This window comes from Eptesicus fuscus, chromosome 25 (assembly GCF_027574615.1).
Source record: "Eptesicus fuscus isolate TK198812 chromosome 25, DD_ASM_mEF_20220401, whole genome shotgun sequence".
In the NCBI taxonomy this organism is placed as follows: domain Eukaryota; kingdom Metazoa; phylum Chordata; class Mammalia; order Chiroptera; family Vespertilionidae; genus Eptesicus; species Eptesicus fuscus.
In genome coordinates this window covers 10,275,310-10,296,303 of record NC_072497.1, presented here as the reverse complement: position 1 = coordinate 10,296,303, position 20,994 = coordinate 10,275,310, and the positions used below count along the sequence as shown (strand labels likewise).

The 20,994-nt window shown below is 54.4% G+C and overlaps 2 protein-coding genes across 2 annotated transcripts in view; one reads left to right on the top strand and one right to left on the bottom strand.

The window, feature by feature from the left end:
• Positions 1-2,042, top strand: part of IGF1R (insulin like growth factor 1 receptor) — a 123,832-nt gene extending 121,790 nt beyond the window's left edge. Inside the window, exon 21 of the mRNA XM_054713321.1 lies at positions 1,469-2,042. Within this exon, the coding sequence (XP_054569296.1) occupies positions 1,469-2,000 (532 nt within the window). The 3' untranslated portion in view covers positions 2,001-2,042. The remainder of the gene's footprint in view (positions 1-1,468) is intronic.
• Positions 2,043-6,773: 4,731 nt separating this feature from the next.
• On the bottom strand, positions 6,774-17,703 carry PGPEP1L (pyroglutamyl-peptidase I like). Its single transcript, XM_054713184.1, has 6 exons — positions 17,670-17,703; positions 15,726-15,778; positions 14,904-15,026; positions 13,266-13,492; positions 12,001-12,149; positions 6,774-6,940 (listed from the first exon to the last, which is right to left on the bottom strand). The coding sequence occupies exons 1-6, from the start codon at positions 17,701-17,703 to the stop codon at positions 6,774-6,776; spliced, it is 753 nt and encodes a 250-aa protein (XP_054569159.1).
• Positions 17,704-20,994: the final 3,291 nt, after the last annotated feature.

Genomic DNA, 20,994 nt, shown 5'->3' with positions numbered 1-20,994 from the left:
GGGAGTTCAGTGAAGGACGCTCCGGACAGCAGAGCTGACCGGCTGTAGAAAATGTGCTTTTTCTACAGACGCGTTCTCTCAGCTCATAAATCCTCCTAGGACCTGCAGAGTGTTCCTGTGGAGAGGGTGCGAACAGGTCTGGAATCCCACAGCGTGGCAGGCTGGCTTCCCTTTTAGGGATGCTGCTGGGAGGGCCGGGACCCTGGGATGGTCCAAAAGAGGCATCAGGCCCTGGCCGCTGTCGCTCAGTGGGTAGAGCGTCGGACGGCGGACGGAAGGGTCCCAGGTTTGATTCCGGTCAAGGGCACGTACCTTGGTGGCGGGCCCGATCGCGGGCCCTGGTCCGGGCGGCCCCCAGGGCTCATCAGCTGGCCACAGCGGCCCACGTTTCGGGCTCACAGGCCAGACGGTGTCTGTTCCAACTCCTCGACTCCCAGTAGGAGCTCAAGAGCAGCCGCGGACACTGTAAACAGACGAGCCTTTTCCTGTGGCCCCCAAACCTGATTTATGGAAACAGGCGGCAGAGCAGGCGGCAGGCCTGGCTCCCGCCCGCCTCGGGGTCACGGCCTCTTCCGTCTGACCTCCCCGACCCCTTTCTCCCCACGCCTCTCAAGGCAGCTGGCCTGGCCGGCCTGGGAGCTGTGTCTTTGCAGGCCGGGGTCCGTGCCCCACCGCTTCTCTCCCTGGGGCCACAAGGTGGTCTGGTGGTCACGTGGTCACCCCGACAGATGGCGGGAAGCCATTTCGGGGTGCTTTGATCTTCCAGGGTACGAGGAGCTCCGGTTGGCCTTTTTAAAAAGTACATTTTTATTGATTTCAGAGAGGAAGGGGGAGAGAGAGAGAGAGAAACATCGGTGATGAGAGAGAATCATGGATGGGCTGCCTCCTGCACGCCCACGGATAGATTCCCCGTCGGGGCACATGCCCCGGTTGTGGGCTGGATCCCCCGTGTGGGCTGTGCAGGAGGCAGCTGATCCATGATTCTCTCTCATCATTGATGTTTCTCTCTCCCCCTCTTTCTTCCTCTCTGAAATCAATACAAATATTTTTTTTAAAAAAAGGAGGGAAAGCCCTGGCTGGTTTGGCTCAGTGGATAGAGCGTCGGCCTGCGGACTGAAGGGTCCCAGGTTCGATTCCGGCCAAGGGCATGTACCTTGGTTGCGGGCACATCCCCAGTAGGTGAGTGTGCAGGAGGCAGCTGATCGATGTTTCTCTCTCATCGATGTTTCTAACTCTCTCTCCCTCTCCCTTCCTCTCTGTAAAAAATGAATAAAATATATTTAAAAAATAATAATAATAATAAAAATAAAAAAGGAGGGAAAGCCAGACTCGGAGAGGGTACAGAACTGGGACCGGCGTGCCCGTTGTGCCCGCGGAGGTGGGCGGAGCGAGCGTTGGCGCCGGAGGCTGCGGGGCCAGGGGCAGCCCGGCGGGTGGGGCCCATCTCCGTCTGTCCGTCTCCCCGCAGGTTCGAGCTCATGCAGGTGTGCTGGCACTTCAACCCCAAGATGCGGCCTTCGTTCCTGGACATCATCGGCAGCATCAAGGACGAGCTGGAGCCGGGCTTCATCGAGGTCTCCTTCTACTACAGCGACGAGAACAAGCCGCCCGACACCGAGGAGCTGGACCTGGACCCCGACCACCTGGAGTGCGTGCCCCTGGACCCCTCGGCCTCCTGCGCCTCCCTGCCGCTGCCCGAGCGCCACTGCCACCACCACCACCACGACGGCCGCGAGCGCTACTGCCACCGCCACCACGAGGGCCGCGAGCGCTACTGCCACCGCCACCACGAGGGCCGCGAGCGCTACTGCCCGCACCACCGCCACCACGAGCCCCGCGAGCGCGAGCGCCACTGCCCGCACCGGCCCGAGAACGGCCTGGGCCAGCGCGTGCTGGTCTACCACCGGGCCAGCTTCGACGAGCGGCAGGCCTACGCGCACATGAATGGGGGGCGCAAGAACGAGAGGCCCGTGCCTCTGCCGCAGTCCTCCACCTGCTGAGGCGGGGCCCGGTCCCCCGAAGCAGGGCCCCGTTGTGTGTGTGTGTGCGTGTGCGTGCTCGGCGGGCGGGGGGCGGCCCCAACCATCTGGCCACGGCCTCCTGCGCCTCGTGGGTCTGCGGCGCCGCCCTGCTGCCCACGGGCAGGCCTCTCTGCCGCGCACACACACACACCCCCGGGATGTCCCTTTTTTTCAATATGCAAGCAGCTTAGTGCCCTGCCCAAACCCTTAACTGACACGGGCCTTTAAGAACCTTAATGACACTTAAAGCAACAGAACACTAGAGAATCGAGTCTCCTCACTCCTTCTCTGCCTCTCTCTCTCTGATCTCTCTCTCTCTCTCTCTCTCTCTCTGATCTCTCTCTCTCTCTGATCTCTCTCTCTCTCTCTGCTTCATAATGGAAAGAACATTTGCCACAGCCCAGCAGCCAGGACGCCCTTCTTATCCGATGGAGGGAAGGGCTGGCGGCCCCTGGGGCCCCCTCTTGCTCCCACGCACACCTGCCTGTCACCGTGGGTCCTCCTAGAAAACACGTTGCAATGGCATTTTCTTTTTTTTAAAAACTGTTACCTTTCACCTTTTTAGGGACACACGACATTTACAAAGGGCCATCGTCCATCCCAGGCTGTTGCCGTTGTAACGCTGCCAAATTCTGCCAAAACCCGGGACTCCGTCCCTCGCGCCCACCCCCTCCCCCCTCCTCTCGTTTCCTGGTGGCCAGACGCGCGGGCGTGTGCGGTCTCCGGTCACTCCTATCTGTGACAGCCACGCGGGCGGTAACCTCCATCCCATCGTCCCCGGGGATTCTTGGCAAGTCTCACGTCCACGCAGGTCAGTTTGCCTTTGACTAGGTTACTCTCGGGGGGAACTGGACAGGCGGGCGCGTGCTGTCAGAGATGGGGGAGGCGGGCCTGGCTTCCCCGCGCCGCCACCTCCCCGCCCCAGCGGCTCTGCAGCCCACAGGCCCTTTGAGGGAGCAAAGGTGGCTCACGTGCTAGTCTGCTGTCCCCCCAGAGCCCCTCCCGGCCCCCGAGGACACAGAGGAGAAGGGGTTCCCAGGGACAGAGCCCAGGGGTTCACGCAGGTGTGCGGGAAAAGCAATGCAGACAGCCCCCGTCACGGGAAAGCAGGCCGTGACGCCAGCCGCCCGAGCCTCGGACCCGTTCCGTCTCTAGGACTCTGGGTCTTGCGCTTCTGGGTCAGACTCGACACATTTGCATCCACATCGTCTTCACGTCACTTTTGTAACTTTTTTACGGTTCAGATACTCATCTATACGTCTGTACAGAAAAAAGACGGCTGCTATTTTTATTTTTATTTTTTTTGGTTATCTTTGTGGATCTATTCTATGAAAACTTTCAGGTCTCCCTCTCTCCCTCTCTGCGCTCTCTGAGAAGCCGACGCTTTGGACTAGATGCGTTTCTTCCTCCCTCTCCCCCCCTAGGAACGGACTCTCGTAGATCGGCGTTTGCCGTGAGCTGCCTGTGATGCCTTTTTATAACTCTGCCCCCCGCTCTCTGCTTCCCCCGGCCCCCCGCTAGATCTGTTACAACCTGTAGGCTCTGTGGGCACGAGGCTGGCGAGGGAGGCGGGTGGAAAGGGGTTCCCTTCCCCCCGCCCCCGCCCCGCCCGCCCGCCCTCGCCCGGCATTGCAGTCTGTTACCGTGCCAGCCGTAGACAACCTCAGGTCAGAATACAAGGTCAAGTACTTCCCACGCCTGTTCAGTGTTTCTCGTCGCCGTGGGGAGGAGCCTCCCTCCTCTTTCCCTGGCCCTTCCTTTTGGATGTGACACACTTTTTGTAATTTTTATTTTTTAATTCTCGGGTACAACAGCAGTTTGAACTGCAGATCCTAGTCATTTGAATTACATTGTTTTTGTTATTATTTTTTTTTTTTTAGTGGATATTTAATCCTTCCATCCTCCGAAAAACAGCTGCTAAATCTAAGGGTGCAGTGGAGTGTGGTGAGTGGCGTCCCGCCGCCACCCTCCAGACCGACCTACCTGTCTGTCCTGAGAACCAGGAAATCCCCAGGGACCCCCTCTGCACGGGGCGGGCGCAGGGGCTGCCGGGGGAGGGCCAGGCTGGGGCAGCGCCCCCAGTGGCCCAGGAGCCCCGTGCTCGCCCCAGGGGACCAGGGCGCTGGCACACGTTCCCTGGGCCGGGAAACCAAGTCCTCAGGGCCCCGGGGTCTTTTGTTTCGGTTTTTTGTTTTGTTTTGTTTTGAGCGCTTCTCACCAGAGCGAGGGCTAGATGACCACACAGAGTTGCTGCTGGGATGGAAAGGTTCAGATGATGAGTGAGAACACAGCTCAGAGAGGGTGACGGCTAGTCGCCACTGGAGGAGAATTCGGAGTCGTTTCAGCCCCGGGATTGTCTCCAGCCCCTGTCCCCACAGTTGGTCCCTTTAAGAAACTGCGTCAAAGAGAAAGGCTCACGGAGAAGGTGTGTGCAGGAGTTTCCGTTTGTTTTCTGATTCCGGTTTCAGTCGCTGTTCGAGAAGCTCAGCCCCCCGATGGATTGCAATACTGACACAAGGGTTTTTGTGGTTGTTAAGAAGGGACAGTTTTTATTTTTTGGGTTTTGGTTTTTTTTTTTTTTCAAACATGTATCTACCTCACACTTCTTTTTTATATGTGTATATACAACAAAGAATACATCTCACATTTCTCAGCACCTGACAATACGCCATGGGTACCGGTACCTCATCCACGCACAGGCCGCGCACGCCCGTGACCGGGGCCAGGCCAGGCTGCATTCCGGGGCCGCAGCTTCCCTCTCCCGCCTCTCCGCTCCTCTCCAACGGCTTGCCTCTTCCTCGCTGTCTCCTCTGGCCTTGCTTTCTTCTTCTTCTGACTCGGTTCCCTAAGAGGTTGTGAGGTGTCACGATTCCCCCCTCTTGGCCCAGTGTCCCCCACTCAGCAGGGAGGTGAGGGACCCCCCCCCACCCCCACCCAGTGCTCAGTGGGAAGGAAGGCCCCTTGGCTGCCCCAGCCGGTTGTCCTTGAACCCAGCTGCTTTGTGCAGACGGAATGGCGAGCCTATTCCGTCACTGGAGCGGTGGTTCCGGGATCCAGCAGGCAGGAGGCGGCCAGGGGCGGCCGTCTCTGTTGGCACCCCCCCCCCCCCCCCGCTAGGCGCAGGGGTGGATCGCCACCATTGGGCGCCACTCTGGCTGCCCCGGACGGGGTCTGTGCCAGGCGGCCGCGCGGCCCCTGCGCCAGGCACTCGGAGAGCCCCGTCCGCCAGGCCTCCTGTCGAGAATAGGAGGTTCCTACCTCCCAGCCAATCCCTTCCAGAATGTTCTGTGGAGAAAAGTCCCCGTCCCCGTCTCCAGAATGTTCTCTGAATTCCCCCCTCCTTTTCTCCTCCCTTCCAGGGGAAGACAAAGATGTACCAAGCCTTCGGGCTGGAGGGGGGTGGTGCTAGGCGCCAAGCCTCCTTCTGGGGTGTCGGGGTGTCGCACCTCCCACCAGGCCTTGCCTCTGTCCCTCTGTCCCGCTGCTCACGGGGGTGGATGGCGTGACCCGGTTCCAACAGCTGCTCTCAGGCCCTGGTGATGTGATGTGGGCGACACGACGCGGGGGAAGCGTTCCAAAAAGTGGGGGCAGCTCTCCCGTCCCGCAGGGACACCCCTCCCCTCTCCCCACGCCCTTGGGACCTCGAGGTCACCGAGAAATGCTATCTGATGGGGGTTCCCCTCACCCACGCTGCCGGGGAACCCCTGGGCGGTGGCCTCCCCTCTTTTGCACATACCTTCCGGTTTCCACGACTGGGCGCGCCCAGTCCACCCAGCCGGTTCCAAGGGTTTCTTTCGTTCCAACGTCCGAGTGGTCGGTGTGGTTGTTACCGTTTGACGTCGGTGGTTTTTCTTTAAGTAGAAAGCAAACACTAACGTAGTCAGTGCGCATCGTTAACCAACGCTTCCGCTGCAGTTAGAGAATCGCTTGCTGTGAGGGTGCGGTCATCCTACTGGACCAAGCCCCCCGGGGCCCGCCCGCCCGCCGCGAGGCCGGGGCCCCGCCTCCCCTTGATTTTTTTTTTTCCTTTTTCCTACGCTCCGAATAATCCACTCGAGCCGGACTGTGGCATTTGCCACGACAGCAGCTCCCGCGGCTCCAAGCAGCACGAACCGCTCAGGCGCATCACTGAGCCGAGGTGAGCGCTCACCATCGCCGCGCGGCCCGGCGTGTTCTGGGGACGCTGTCAAGGCCCGGCGGGGCGAGACCCCGGCCGCCCAGGTCTCCTTCATGGGGTGTCGTGACGTTGGACACAGTTGAGATGAGCTTCCTCAGAGGAGGAAGAGAGAAGACGGGGTTCAAGGCCAACACTGGCCTCCCCTTCCAGCCGGTTTCTCGCGGCGCAAACGAGGTGTCCGAAGTCGGAGAAGCGGCGTGGGAAAAAGAGGAAAGAGTGGTTATGGTGGAACTACCCAACGGCAAGATGCTTGGCATGAACTGGTTGGTGTGTTTTGGCTGGTGCCACGCATCCACGAGCCAAGTCCAATGCCAGATCCTGGGCCAGTTGGTTCCACCGACGCCTTTCTCGGCAGCCCACCTCTGTCGCGGTGGGCGCGTGGCGCACGCAGGCCACTCCCGTGGCCAGGTCCCACGAGCTCAAGGGGCGAGAAGGCGAGGATGTGCGGTCCAATGTCCTCGCTGTCCCCGAGTGGCCAGAGGATGGAAGGCAGCTCCTTCCCAAGTCAGAGGGCCCTCCCCCCCCAGTGGCCAGCAGCCCTCCGCGCCCCACCGGGGCCCGTCCCAGGGGCGCACCTAAGGCCTGGGGCCCGGCCCCGGGTCATGTTGCCTCTGTGCGCAGCGGCTGTCTGTCGCTCCGTCTCCCGGGCTCCGCAGCGCCGGGAGATCCGGACCAGACACCCGCTCTTCTGAAGAAGCGGCGATGAAAGGCCGGCATCCCGGCTCCAGTCGGGACGCAGTCGCTGCCAATGAGAACGAGAAAGGATGTCGTTTTGGACCGAACCTCTCTGTTGCCGGAGATGCTGAAGATACAGAGGACAGGCCAGAGGGGGTGACGCCTGGCCCCCAGCTCAGATAACAGAGCTGGTCCCTCAGAGAAAAAGCGGACGGACACTCCTTGATGGCGGGAAGAGCAGGTGGGAGGAAGCCTCCGTCGCCCAGGTCCTGGCGGGCCTCGGAGAGAAGAATCGCTGAGCACGAGGGCCCAGGGCCTGGAGGAAGGAAGTGCGGGCCGCGCTCTGAAATGGCTGGTTTCTTGAATGCGTCAGACCACGTCCAGGCTCGGGAGTCATCCATGGGCATTTGTCTTCAAGCGACACCCCAACGCCCTATGTTGGGGACGGTGACTCGGAGTTAAGTCCAATCGTCTGAGGACACGAACTCCATCACGCCCGTCAGTGGTCGGTTCTGGGGCATGACTTTAGGGTTTTGTTTTCTTTTTTTTGTTTAAGCAAGAATATGATTACTCATCTATATTTTTTGTTGGTTTTTTTGATTACTCATCTATATTTTTTTGTTGGGTTTTTTGATTACTCATCTATAATTTTTTTGATTACTCATCTATATTTTTTGTTGGTTTTTTTTGATTACTCATCTATAATTGTTTTTTTTGATTACTCATCTATACTTTTTGTTGTTTTTTTTGATTACTCATCTATTTTTTGTTGTTGTTTTTTGATTACTCATCCGTATGGCCACGTTTGTGTGTGTCCTCATCTTTCTGGTCAGCATCGTTTTAATTACTCACACATTAGCATTTTCAGTAGGGCTCTCATGTCCAGTAGATACGGGTAGTCAGTCGACGAAGATCTGGTTTACAAGAACTAATTCAACGTTTCATTGCATTTTTGTAAGGACATAGAATAATTTTATACAACGTTTGTAGTCTGTAATCGCCGAAATAATTTAAAGACACTTGGGTTCTCTGCAAATGTATGCTCGTAATCCATTTATTTTTTTTATAGGACACCTGTTTACTAGCTAGCTTTACGAGATGCCAAAAATGCATTTCCCCTGTCCCCAAGCCCTGCATAACCCTTTTACACCCCCCAACCCCCCGATCCACGCTTCATGCCCTAGTTTATAGCGGAGGAATGGTGGCGATTTAAGTAGTTCTGTATCTTCAGTATCTTGGTCTTCCTGAACCTTCTGGTTGGGAAGGGGATCATCATTTGCTGGTCGTTTATCTTTGGAGTGTAGCTACTTTAAGAGACTGAAGGAACCTCACTGGCCAAGGAACCAGCGGAGGTGCTGCCGCCCAGCGGTGCCCGGGGGTGCGGCCCGGCACTCAGCATCTGGTGCGGCTGTTGCCATGGTTGCGGGACGCCTCACGATGGAGCAGCTGACAGCACAGCTCGTGGCGTCACAGCGCTCGCCGCACGCAGACTTATCACGCAAGACGGTAATTCTGGTGCCGGCGGACTGTTTGCTTACATGCCTCATTATTATGATTAACGCTTTGTTATATAACCAGAGACTCTTATTTTTTAAGGCACAACACCGAAGATACATTTTTCCAATACAAAACAAAGTTCTTTTGAATAAAAACTACACACACACACACACACACAATTTTTTTAAAGTCTGACTCCATTTCTTGTGCCCAGTGGGTTATGGGCCACGTCTACACAATGCCACAAAAGCCCCACCATTGGAAACGGGGTGTTTTGCACAACATGGGAGAAAGGTCCAGATACAGTATTTTCTGTTTGCAACTTGGCATTCGGGTGTTGGGTGTTGCGTAGATGCATCCACAGGTGGAATAGATGCTTGGCAAAAACACCTGTGTGCTTTCTAAGCCAGTGAGGTTGACAAGAGAGGTTTGCCAGAGTTTGTCCTCTGGGAAAAAAATTTAAAAAACAAAATCAGACCAGAAGGCGCGATGGAATGGATGTATTGCAGATCATTTATTTTCCAAGTTTTCTTGTTTAAAAAAAAAAAAAGTTTTTTAAAAAGTTTTTAAAAACCAGTAATTAACACAGCCAATTTGTTACGTAAAATGACTTTCTGTGGACAAATTATTCGTAAAAACTTCCTCTGTTTATATACAAAAAATTAGTAGCTAAAAAAAATTTCAAAATGGTTTTGTATACTCCATTGTAAGAATTTATCCCCGTTATCGCGATATACTCTGGATTCTTTACATTATGGGGGGAAAAAGAAACTTTGTCTATTTTGAATGGCTGAAGCTAACGCGACTTTAGTTTATCTTACTCTGCTTTTTTCTAATAGTTCAAGTATTACATGGTTTACGTTCAATAAAGGAATTCTGTATGCATGTCTGGTCTCCGATTTTGTTCGCGCCTCCGTGCAAGACTCACTATGCTTCTGAGGCAGGGGTGCTGAGCTGCGTGTGGCATGCGTGTTCACACATGTCGCTTGGAGGTGTTCAGTGTGAAGGTTTTATTTCTGACAGCTGAACCCTCACAGCATGCAAACTGCTGGTGAAGACAGGGGAGCATTCTGTTTCTCACTCCATTAAATCAGCTACGAGAAAATTGGAATGCCTAAAATACAGAAATCTGTACTTCAGTTTCCACTGATGTGTAGATTTTCCCTACACCTTCCACAGACAAAAGTCAGGCCAAGGGGGGCAGCTTGATCTGGGGGACTCTGGGGCAAAGGACTTGACCTCCACATTTCCATGTCGTCGTTGGCATCTCACAGCCAGCAAGCCTTCTCAGAGGGGGCAGGGAGAACCGAGTAAGCACACCTAGGATGTGGCTCGCTGGAGGGGTTCACAATGTTAGCTCCTCAAAAGTTCATGATCTCAGCCAGCCCCGAGGACTCCACAGCATTATCTCTGCCAGGGAAATGGCCACGGTGGGAAATGTGAAGACACGTTTAGTGCCAACAAGCTGTGCCCGGCTGGTGTGGCTCAGTGGTTGAGCGTCGACCTGTGAACCAGGAGGTCACGGTTCAATTCCCCGTCAGGGCACATGCTCGTTTGGCGGGCTCGACCCATAGTTGGGGCCACGCAGGAGGCAGCCCATCTACGTGTGTCTTTCACATCGATGTTTCTCTCTCTCTCTCCTCCCTTCCATTCTCTCTAAAAATCAATGGAAAAATATCTGTGGGTGCGGATCAACAACAAAATAAGCTTGGTGTTGTCCCTGGGACTTGGCTCACCATTGGCAGGAAGGGCTTGGCCCTCAGGGGACCGTTCCTAGACGACCAATGCCTAAAGGCAGGCTCGTTTCCAAGGCTCCGGGGATGTCTGGGCTGCGGGCAGGGCGGACACAGGAGGCCGGCGCGCCTCTCCCACGTCCCCGGGTGGGTTCCTGCTGCCTCCCGGGCTGCCGTGAAGGCGCTGGGTCTTCAGAAGTGTGAGGAGGACCTGTCCGCACCGGGCCACTTCCTAAGACCTCGGGTCCAGCAGCAGCCCGGTGGTCTCCCATCACTGCAGGACCATCACCTCCATTCTCTCACTGCGTCTCTGTAACAACTCTGCAGGGGAGGGGCTTTTATTAGTTTTAGAGATGAGCAAACAGGCAGCCGCGCTAAAGACCCGCCCCCCCCCCCCCCCCCCCAGCTACTAAATGACCAATCCAAGGCTCAGCCTTTTCCGCTGTAGTTTTCAAACCGACTCAGAACTGCCGCACATTCATAACTGAACAGGCCCCGGTGTGTATCCGGGAGGGGGAGTGAGGTCGCAGGCCACTCCGCCCAGGATGTGGCCTCTGGGGTTCTCCCTAAAGAATTTCGGAGGCCATGAGGGGGGGAGGACGTGACGCATTCATCAAGAGGGAGCTCTGGGCCTCCCCAGAGAATCACATCTAAAAGCTCGTGACATGTGTATGGCTTGGTGCCAAGCGATGTGAAATAGCCCAGGAGCCGGAACCGGAGGCCCCCTGCCTGCCACTGTCCTGAGACGGGAGCTAGAATTGGGAGGGGCGGGGGCATCAAGGGCTCTAGGTAGCAGGGTTTGCCTACAAATACAGAAGGCTCTGCACATTAACTATTCTGGCCAGACCATCCCACCCCCACTTGCTGGCTTTGATAGGCTACACCGTGACTTTGAGCTGTGTTATGTCCAGCGATCACATTCATTTGCAAAAGAGGTCCTATCACGTCTACTCCAAAGCACAAGTGTGCCAGAGTGCTGGTGCTAAAACAAGGCCTGCCCAGCCCTGGGGTTACTAAGTTGCAGGTACTGTGTCTTATAATGAGTGAATCTGAGCACTAAGTGACCTTTTTTTTAAACATAATTAAGTGGAAAGGAATAGCTGTGAGCACACCAAGACAATGAGAAATTTCCCAGAGCTGAGCCACCTTCAATCCTTTCCTCCAAACACGATGCTCATGTGGCTCCCAGTGGGCATTTGCTAACCAGAAAACCCTGGGCAAGGAAGACCTGACTGTGAGCAGGGCGGTGTCGTGAAAGCAAAATGAAGGATGAAAAGAGGCGAGAAGCAAACCTAGCTATTAACCTTTGCTTTAAGACCAAGCGCTACAGGTAGGAACAGGAAATGCTGCAGCTTCCATAGAAAACAGTATGATGTTACCACATAAGTTGAAAAAAGGACAAGAAAAAAAGAAACACTTGAGACTCAGTGGCTCAAAAAAGCCCACAGCGCCAAAACCGGTTTGGCTCAGTGGATAGAGTGTCGGCCTGCGGACTGAAGGGTCCCGGGTTCAATCCCGGTCAAGGGCATGTACCTTAGTTGCGGGCACATACCCAGTAGGGGGTGTGCAGGAGGCAGCTGATGGATGTTTCTCTCTCATCGATGTTTCTAACTCTCTCCCTCTCCCTTCCTCTCTGTAAAAAAATCAATAAAATATATTTTAAAAAAAAACACAAAAAACTCTGTGACTTCCTGGGGCTAATTCGGAATGTGTCCCTCTGTGTAAACGGTGTGATAAGCAATTTTTTAAAAGCCTCTCAAAGCACAGCTGAACTCTCCACACGGGACTGAAACATCCCATTTTTCTCCTAAGGAGCAGAGCCCCAGTCGGTTCTCCTGGGCTGGAGCCACCGAGGCCTGTTTTCTGGGCACCAGGCTTTGGCCTTGGGCGTTCTCACCCTCCTCCAGCATCTCCTGGATGATGACTTGCAGGGCCTTTCCCAGCAGGCTGGCGGGGAGCCCCGGAGACAACGGCGGCACGTGGATGAGCGCCGCACGCCCATTCCCATGATGCAAAGACAGGTAGTAGGTGTAATCGCAGACGTATCTGCAACGGCAGGGAACCCCCGGTGACTCCTTGGACCAGGGAAAGGCAAGCAGCAGGGGTGCTGTAGCATCTTCCCCAGCACGTGAGGAGGGAGGGCTGCCACCCAGGGAGGCGGAGGTTCTGTCCTTCTGCCTCAGAAAGGACGTATTCCTGGGAATAAGCTGGGGAGAGACTGGCTCTCAGCTTCATGGTCTTTTTTTTTTTTTAATTTTTATTGATTTCAGAGAGGAAGGGAAAGGGAGAGATAGAAACATCAATGATGAGAGAGAATCATGGATCGGCTGCCTTCTGCACACCCCCTACTGGGGATCGAGCCCACAACCCAGGCATGTGCCCTGACCTGGAATCGAACCGGGGACCCTTCAGTCTGCAGGCCAACGCTCTATCCACTGAGCCACACCAGCTAGGGCAGCCTCACGGTCTTATGACCAAGCAAGTGGCCCAGCTGGCTTCACCTCTAACCTGTGAACCCCTTTCCTTGGTGTCTACACTCATTTTATTTATTTATTTATTTATTCTTTGCGGGGAGGAGAAACCACCTACTGGGAGTCAAGAGTTTGGAGAAACAAAGATAAGTGAATCTATCAGAACAGTTCCATCACCACTTTGGCTGCAATCAATAAAAATAAAAGCACCCCCAAACTATTAGTGGCTCTCAAAATATGCCATCGCATCTTTTTTTTCTACCAACGCACCGAAGGCTGTGTGAGGGGGAGGGGACCTGGGGATACAGGGTGGAGGGGACAACAGCTGGTCTGCCAGGACCATCCTGGGGCGGCACTGGGTGCCCACGTGCCCAGTGGAAGGGCACACGGTGGCCTTTTTGAAGGGACACTTCCTAGAAGAAAGATGGGTCAGGCCCGGCCGGTGTGGCTCAGTGGTTGAGCCTTAACCCGTGAACCAGGGGGTCACCATTCCATTCCCGGTCAGGGCACATGCCCCGGGTTGCGGGCTTGATCCCCAGTGGGCGGCCTGCAGGAGGCAGCCGATCAATGATTCTCTCCCTCTCTCTCTCTGAAATCAATGAAAATATATTTATTTTAAAAAAAAGAAAAAGGAAGATGGGTTATCCTCCCCTTCCTGCTCCATGACGCGACGCGACGCGACGCGACGCACCTGCCCGCATCGCGGGAAAACAGCACCTCCACGCCCTCCACAGCCACGCGCCTGCTGACCGCCTTCATGTTGACCCGCGACTCAATCACTTCCGGGCCATCCGGGACGCACGCGCCGCTCTCAGGACGGAAGCCACGCACGTCGGTCTCGCGATACCAGCGGTTCCTGCCGCGCTGCTCGAGCACCACGGCCTTGGCGGTGGCGTCCACGCCCACGTGCACGGTGAGCTGTGGGAACAGGGGACGGGCGGCGGGGAATTTAGGGAAACTGAGGCCTGTCTGTCACCATCTACCCTGAAGGCCCAGCCGGGGGCGAGGGGGCGAGTGCGAGGCGGGAAAAACCTCTCAAACCGCGACTGCGCTTTCGGGCCTCCCCGCTACTTCCCCCTCGTTCCTAGGCCGCACGGGAAAGCCGCCGGATAGTAAAACCATGAGGCGTCGTCTACTTAAATGCTTTTGTATTTAAAAATATTCCTGCACAGGGTGGAATATTCCTCGGTGTCCCCCGGGGGGTCCCGCTGCTCCCTGAGACCACAGGGGACGCCCCGCGTTGCCGTGGCACCGCTGATGCAGGAAGTCAGTCGCTGAGCTAATAACAGTTTTCTTAGCGTTTCTTGAACTAGTTGGTTTTCCTTTTGGGAACACAGCTCAGCTGTTATCGAAGCCTTTGGGATGTTGTCTTAATGGGGCGGAGGTGTATGTGTTGCTCCTCTCATCGTCGGGGCTCTGTACTTGCGGGGTATTTGTACCCGCTTTTTTTTTTTTTTTTTAATATAGGAAATGTTGGGATAAAATGGGCCGGGGGAAACTATCTTTTGAGTCCTGGCTGGGAATAAAGCTTCCATTAAAGAAGAAGAAGAAGAAGAAAGACACGTATTTATTGACTAGAAGCCCGGTGCATGAATTCATGCACCAGTGGGGTCCCTTGGCCTGGCCTGCAGGATGGGGCCAAAACCAGCTCTCGGACATCCCCTGAGGGGCCCCGGATTGGAGAGGGTGCAGGCCAGGCCAAGGGTCCCCACCAGTGCACAATCGAGGCCAAGGAGGGACCACAGAGGGCTCCAGGGCCTGTGCACATCTCACTCAGTAGCAAGCTAACCTACAGATTGGAGCATCTGCCCCCTGGTGGTCAGAGCACATCATAGCAAGCAGTTGAGCTGCCATAGCATATCATTAGCATGTTATGCTTTGATTGATTGAACGGCCAACTGGACAACCAGACACAGCATATTAGGCTTTTATTATATAGGATTTGAGAGAGGAAGGAGAGAGAGAGAGAGAGAGAGAGAAACTGATAGGCTGCCTCCTGCACACCCCCTTACTGGGGATCGAGCCCACAATCCTCACTTGTGCCCTGACTGGGACTCGAACCTTGACCTCCTGGTTCATAGGTCGGCGCTCAACCACTGGGCCATGCTAGCTGAGCTGCATTTATTACAGCTTAAAACTTTTAGAAACAGGCCCAGAACCTTATAAAACCCACTGGGATGGTGCTGGTGAAATGCAGGGGGGGAGGGGGGCGGTGCACTTAAGCCATCAACTCTAGAACCGGGGTCCAGGGGTTCACAGGCTCTGGGGCTCCATCTCATCAGCAGCAGCCTCCTTCTTCCCCCCCACTGGCTCCCCAGCCGCCATTTACTTGGGGTTGCAGATCTTCCCAGATTCTGGTGACTCTCCGCTTCACCTCCCTGTAATCCACGGGCAGCTGAAGAGTCCGCAGCTCCACCTCCGTGTCCCTCCCCAGGCCCAGCTTGGAGAGCTCCTGTTGAAAGAGGCAGGCAGGCAGCCCTGGCCCAAATGGCTCCGTTGGTTGGAGCATCGTACACCAAAACCAAAAGGTGGTGGGTTTGGTTCCTGGTCAGGGCATATACCTAGGTTTCGAGTTCCATCGCTGGTCGGAACTAGTGAGTAAGCCCACAGTGGATTTTGTTTTGTGTTCTTGTTAATCTGAGGCGGCCTGAGATAATAATAACCAGCATGAGGACAAAATGAGACACCCGCCCCCCCACTTTTCCCTGTTTACCGGGACCTCTCCTACTGTAGCAACCAGCTTTCCTGGCAACCACTTAACACACACACACACACAACTTTTTTATTGATTTCAGAGAGGACGGGGGAGGGAGAAAGAGATAGAAACATCAATGATGAGAGAATATGGTTGATTGGTTGCCTCCTGCATGCCCCCCAATGGGGACAAAGTCTGAAACCTAGGCGTGTGCCCTGACTGGGAATCAAACCATGGCCTCCTGTTTCATAGGTCAGTGCTCAACCACTGAGCCACGCCGGCCGGGCTAGCTTTGTTGTTGTTTACCACACAGCCTAAAGGGCCACCTGGGGCAGGCGAGGACCCACCCAAGGACCAGAGGCCAGCCCTTCTCCAGGGCCCCTCCCTCAGGGAGCTGGCCCCAAAAGGAGCTGGCCTGGCCCTGAGTGCCCAGGTCTGGGCCTGGCAAGCGTTTACCTTCACTGCTTCCCAGCTGGAATTCACCAGGTGCTGCCGGAAGGGCCCGAAACCTGAAATCAAGGAGATTCTGGTTTGCTCAGGCCAGGCCTAGGGCGGTGGGGGGTGAGGTGGGGTGTTTCTCCTCCTGGGCTGCTCCCGGAGCCATTGTGGGTCCCCTGGAACTCCCACATCCCTTCCTTGGAGGCCTGTGACCTCCCAGGCTGGGAGCATCACAGAATGTGAGGCGTTGTTCTCCTAATATCTATTTTTATTGATTTCAGAAAGAAAGGGAGAGGGAGAGAGAGAGAGAGAAACGTCTATGATGAGAGAGAATCATGGATCAGCTGCCTCCTGCACGCCCCCTACTGGGGATCGAACAACCCGGGCATGTGCCCCAACTGGGAACCAAACTGTGACCTCCTGGTTCATAGATAGGTGCTCAACCACCGAGCCACGCCAGCTGGGCAAGGACGCCTTGATCTTGAGCCCTTGTTTTCCCATCATCTGTCTCCATGCCAAACTGTCTTGGCCAGATTCACACAGGAAGCAAATCCAATTAAACGAAAAGACCGCGCCTGGCAGCTCAGCGTTCTTCATAAAGGCAGGCCACCCCTGGAGCCACCGCCGGCTGACAGCACTTCAGCAAACGGGCTCAGGTTGGCCAGCGAACGGGGCCGCGTGAGTCTGAGACCTGCCCTGGCGCTTCGGTATTCATAGCTGATTGGTGACAGGCACTCATTTACCAGAGGTATAGTTTCCTTAGGAATTCAAGGGTAATTTGAACCACTCAATCTCCAGACCCAGAATACCGCAGTGAGAGCAGGGGAGATGAAAGGTTTTCACAAGAACGTTCTTTTACTCAGAAGGTTGAGAGGAGTTTGATTATAGTCTGAAAATGTTGAGATAGATAACTTGTGATTTGCCACACACAGAGGAATCCTTGTCTTGCCTCTGTTGCCTTTAGCCAACACAGTTCCAAAAACTTAAAATGTGCCAATTATGTCTAAGTAAAAAGAAAGAGCTTTGTAGAGAAATCAAACCCTCGCCCTAACCAGTCTGGCTCAGTAGATAGAGCGTCAGCCTTCAGACTGAAGAGTCCCGGGTTCGATTCTGGTCAGGGGCATGTACCTGGGTTGTAGGCTCGATCCCCAGCCTTGATTGGGGCACATACAGGAGGCAGCCAATCAGTGTTGCCTCTCTCATCGATGTTTCTCTCTCACCCTCCCTACCTTCCTCTCGCTCTAAAAAACCAATGGAAAAATATCCTTGGGTGAGAATTAACAACAACACCACCAAAATAAAAATCAATGGGAAGATATCTTTGGGTGAGGATTAACAATAAAAAACAACAACAACAACCCCACAAAACCACCGAGGGGGGCTGGGGGGCTGGGGTGGATTTGGGGTGTGCTGGGGTGAATTTGGGCAGGAGTGGGCAACTACCATTCCTTCCCAGGAGGCCTTTTGGGTTCAGAGTCTCCAACTGGTGGCTCAGGGTGCCTTGTGGTTTTCTGAGGGGCCCAAGCTCTCTGGTCTGGGGGTGGGGGTGGGCACCCTTGGGGGGTGGTCACTGCAGATGGACTGCCCCAGCTTTATGAGGCCCTGTCCTTTCTGGGACCCCCAGCTCCTCCTCCCTGGCTAAGAAACTGCACTCCGGCAGATGCCACCTGGGCCCACTGGCTTCCTCCCTGATGGGCTCAAGGTCAAGGTCTGGGCCTCAGCCACAGGTGGGCGCTTACATGCCTGCCATTCAGGAGCTATTTGTAGCGAACGGCAGGACAGAGTGCAAACGCCTCTCTGTCCGCTGACGGTTCTGAACAGGCAGATCTGGGAGTTAGCTTCCTTCTGGAGTTACTGGCACCACTTGGCCGCTCTCTTTTCTCCACCGGGGAACCGGTTGTGACCAGAATCAGGGCCAGGCTAAAGGCAGCGGCACATGGGAAAGCAGACAAACAGGCTTACCGGTCACCACCACGCAGCTGGGCCGGGGCTCCATGAAACCGGAGTGGGGCGCGTGCCTCTGTGCCACCCGGGTCAGATGGCTGTGACGCAGCCCGGACACTGGGTGCCCCTCCCACAGGGCCACCAACCTCCTGTGATGGGGGTGCCCACCTCCTGCTCCTCTAGGGGGATCTAGCCACAGGGTCCCTCAGCATTCTGGGGCGCATAAAGCCTGAAGACTCTGGGGTGGGGGAGGGTGGTAAGACGATGCCCTTGAAAGCTGAAAGCCAGCTCAGGGCGCAGAGGCGGAGCCATCTGGGACTTGCTGGCCACTGGTCTGGGCCAGTTTGCTGCTTGGTAGGATTCAAGGGGAGGTTGGCAACTGTCTGTCCTGCTTTGCCGGGGACTGGGGGGTGTCTTTGATTATGGGGGGGCGGGGGGGCTACAATGGCTGAAATGGGTACAGTCCTGGGCAAACCAGGAAGGTGGGTGACCCTACAAGTTGCTCGGTTAGGTTTTCTCCGCTTCAGTAATCCCCCACCTGCCCCAGAGTGCTCGTGTTTGGCCATTAGGACTTGATGAGGTTGCTCTTGAAACTGATTCTGCAAAATGTTTTAAAAAATAAGAAAACAATGAAAGAAAGAAAAAGAAAACAAAACCAAACCCCAGATGATGATTATGATTAACAGTGTTGGTTGAAGCCCCATTGCCTATAAGCTCTGGGTCCTAAGGCACGTTCACAAACCGTTAGGTTTAACAAAAAATAAACACAAAAGCACCCTTTTATAAAACTAAAAATACTTTTCTAAAAAGCTGATTGATATGAGCTATAAAAAATACAATTCTTTTTCCCCATCTGGGTGTAGCCAGGGGAGCCCCGGAGCTCCCCCAGTACCAGGCAGCTTCCCCAGGTGCAGAGGGCCTGTGTTAGAGGGCGTGGCCACGTGGGCTCCTTGCTAAGAATAGCCCCCCACCCTGAATGGGGATCTCTGCCCAGGGCTGGGCTCCCCCTGACGCCTTCCTGGGACGCTGAGCCCCAGCCATTCCCTTTCATTGGCCCCTGGTGTGGGCTGCGGCCATTTGCAGAGAACAGACGGGAAGTGGCGTCTGTCCCCCGTGGCCTCCCGGGCCACCTTGTTCTGCAGGGGGTGCCGCGGCCTGTGTGCGTCACCTCAGCTGGAGAGGAAGTATGCCGCGCCCCAATTCAGGTCGGAAAGCGGTGGCCCGGTTTCTCAGACTCCCTCTGGCATTCTCGGTGGTATCTGAACCCCCTTCTAATGAACGATGGCTCCCCAAGTTCACGACTCTTACCTAGCTCTGGCAGAGTTATAAACAAGATTAGGCCACTAGCAATGCCCACATTTGTAACGTTGGCGGCCTTGAGGGTCAAATTCTGATAGCAACACTAGCTAATGAGGTCTGCTGTGGTAACTCGTATTTCCTAGAGTTAACCTACCACGCCCCAAGAAGCCCCGCTGGCGTGGCTCAGTGGTTGAGTGTCAATCTAGGAACCAGGAGGTCGCGGTTCGATTCCCGGTCAGGGTTGTGGGCTCGATCCCCAGTGTGGGGTGTACAGGAGGCCTCTCTCCTTCTCCCTTCCTTTTCTAAAAATCAGTAAAAGCATATTTTTAAAGTAAGTAAAATAATAGTGATAGCTCTTCCCTGTGTCAAACATCACTGCTTCCAGATCGGTTACTTATTACCATAACACAGAACTCAAGCCAGCCTGCTCTTGTCAAAGTCCTAACAGGATTTCACAGAATGCCCTCCTCCACCCCCAAGGCAGCCTTTTGGACTCACCCTCTCTTACTCCTTTGCCTTTTCAGCTTAATCCTCCAACAGGGCCGAACACGATTCTGTCCAGGGCCAGGCACTGAGCATTGCAGGCTTTCTGGGCAGCTATCCAACTCTCCTGTTGTCCTGTGAAGCTGCCATCCACAATATGCAAATGATGGGCGGGGCTTGGTTCCAATAGCTATTTGTGCATGCTGAGTTTTGAACTTCATATAATGACCAAGTGTCACAAATGTCTTTTATTTTTTATGCTTCCTCTGATCTTCTCCCTCCCCCTCCTCCCCCCCCCCTCCCCCAGCTATTTACAACTGTAAATACTATTCTTAGCTCACAGACTACTATACAGATACAGGCATCAGGCTGTAGTTTGCCAAACTCGGCACCAGAATACCATTTTCCTCCTCTAGGAAACAAGATAGGGCTTTGTGGTGTAGGGGTTCCAAACTAGTCACCCCAAGATGTGCCTCTGTGGTTTGCAAATTGTTTTGAGTTGAAGGCAACCAAGACCCTGAGGCTCAAGAGAAATGTCCGCCTAGAAGAATTTAAATTAGGGCCTTGCCCATACTAAGAGATTATCAGAGACAATTTTCTGACTTATCTATAAGGCAGGGCAAACTTCTAATCACTGAACACCTGTTTTTCTTATTGTCTGCAATGACCATCTTTCTCTCTCAAGTCCCAAGGTGACCCTTAGCTCAGAATTCCATATATCTCATTTCCCCTTGTCTTTTTTTTTTTTTAATGTATTTTTATTTCAGAGGGGAAGGGAGAGGGAGAGAGAGATGATGATGATGAGAAAGAATCATTGATCGGCTGCCTCCTGCAACACCCCACACTGGGGATCGAGCCCGCAACCCAGGCATGTGCCCCGACTTGGAATTGAACAGCGACCTCCTGGTTCATCTGTCGACACTTAACCACTGAGCCACACCGGCTGAGTCCCTTTCTGTCTTGTTTTTTTTTTAAATATATTTTATTGATTTTTTTATAGAGAGATAGAACCATGGATGAGAGAGAAACATTGATCAGCTGCCTCTTGCACACCCTCTACTGGGGATGTGCCCGCAACCAAGGTACATGCCCTTGACCGGAATCGAACCCAGGACCCTTCAGTCCGCAGGCCTGACGCTCTATCCACTGAGCCAAATCGGTTTCGGCAAGTCCCTTTCTGTCTTTAAACCTCTCATGTATGTGGATCTGTGATTCTCTCATGTATACAGGGTTCCCATACTTAGGCATGGATTAAACTTGGTCTTTTTCTCTCTAAAAAATCAATAAAAACATACTTTTAAAATTTTTTTAAAAAGTAACAAAACCTTGAAGAAGTAGGTTTTAAAGCAGAGATTAATACACCTTTCTCCCTCCGTGCCAGAAGCTTAAGTGGCACCCATGATGATGAGGGGCTTCACAGTGGGCGAGGAGGCAGACAGTAGCCCTGGCCATTTCCCCTCCCCACATGCCGGTGTGCTCGCGTTCTTTGGGGCACGTAGCAGAGCCTAATAAATGTGGGGGAAGGCCCGGTGTTTGAGGAGCTAAGGGTGCTGAATGCTGT

What these genes read in the sequence shown, in the direction of transcription:
- PGPEP1L (XM_054713184.1), bottom strand. Translation starts at nt 17,703, where the DNA reads ATGGAGCCCCGGCCCAGCTGCGTGGTGGTGACCG. An exon ending in GGGAAGATCTGCAACCCCAA is followed by an intron (nt 13,493 to 14,903) that starts GTAAATGGCGGC and finishes CTGTTCCCACAG; the next exon opens with CTCACCGTGCACGTGGGCGT. An exon ending in TTTTCCCGCGATGCGGGCAG is followed by an intron (nt 12,150 to 13,265) that starts GTGCGTCGCGTC and finishes CTGCCGTTGCAG; the next exon opens with ATACGTCTGCGATTACACCT.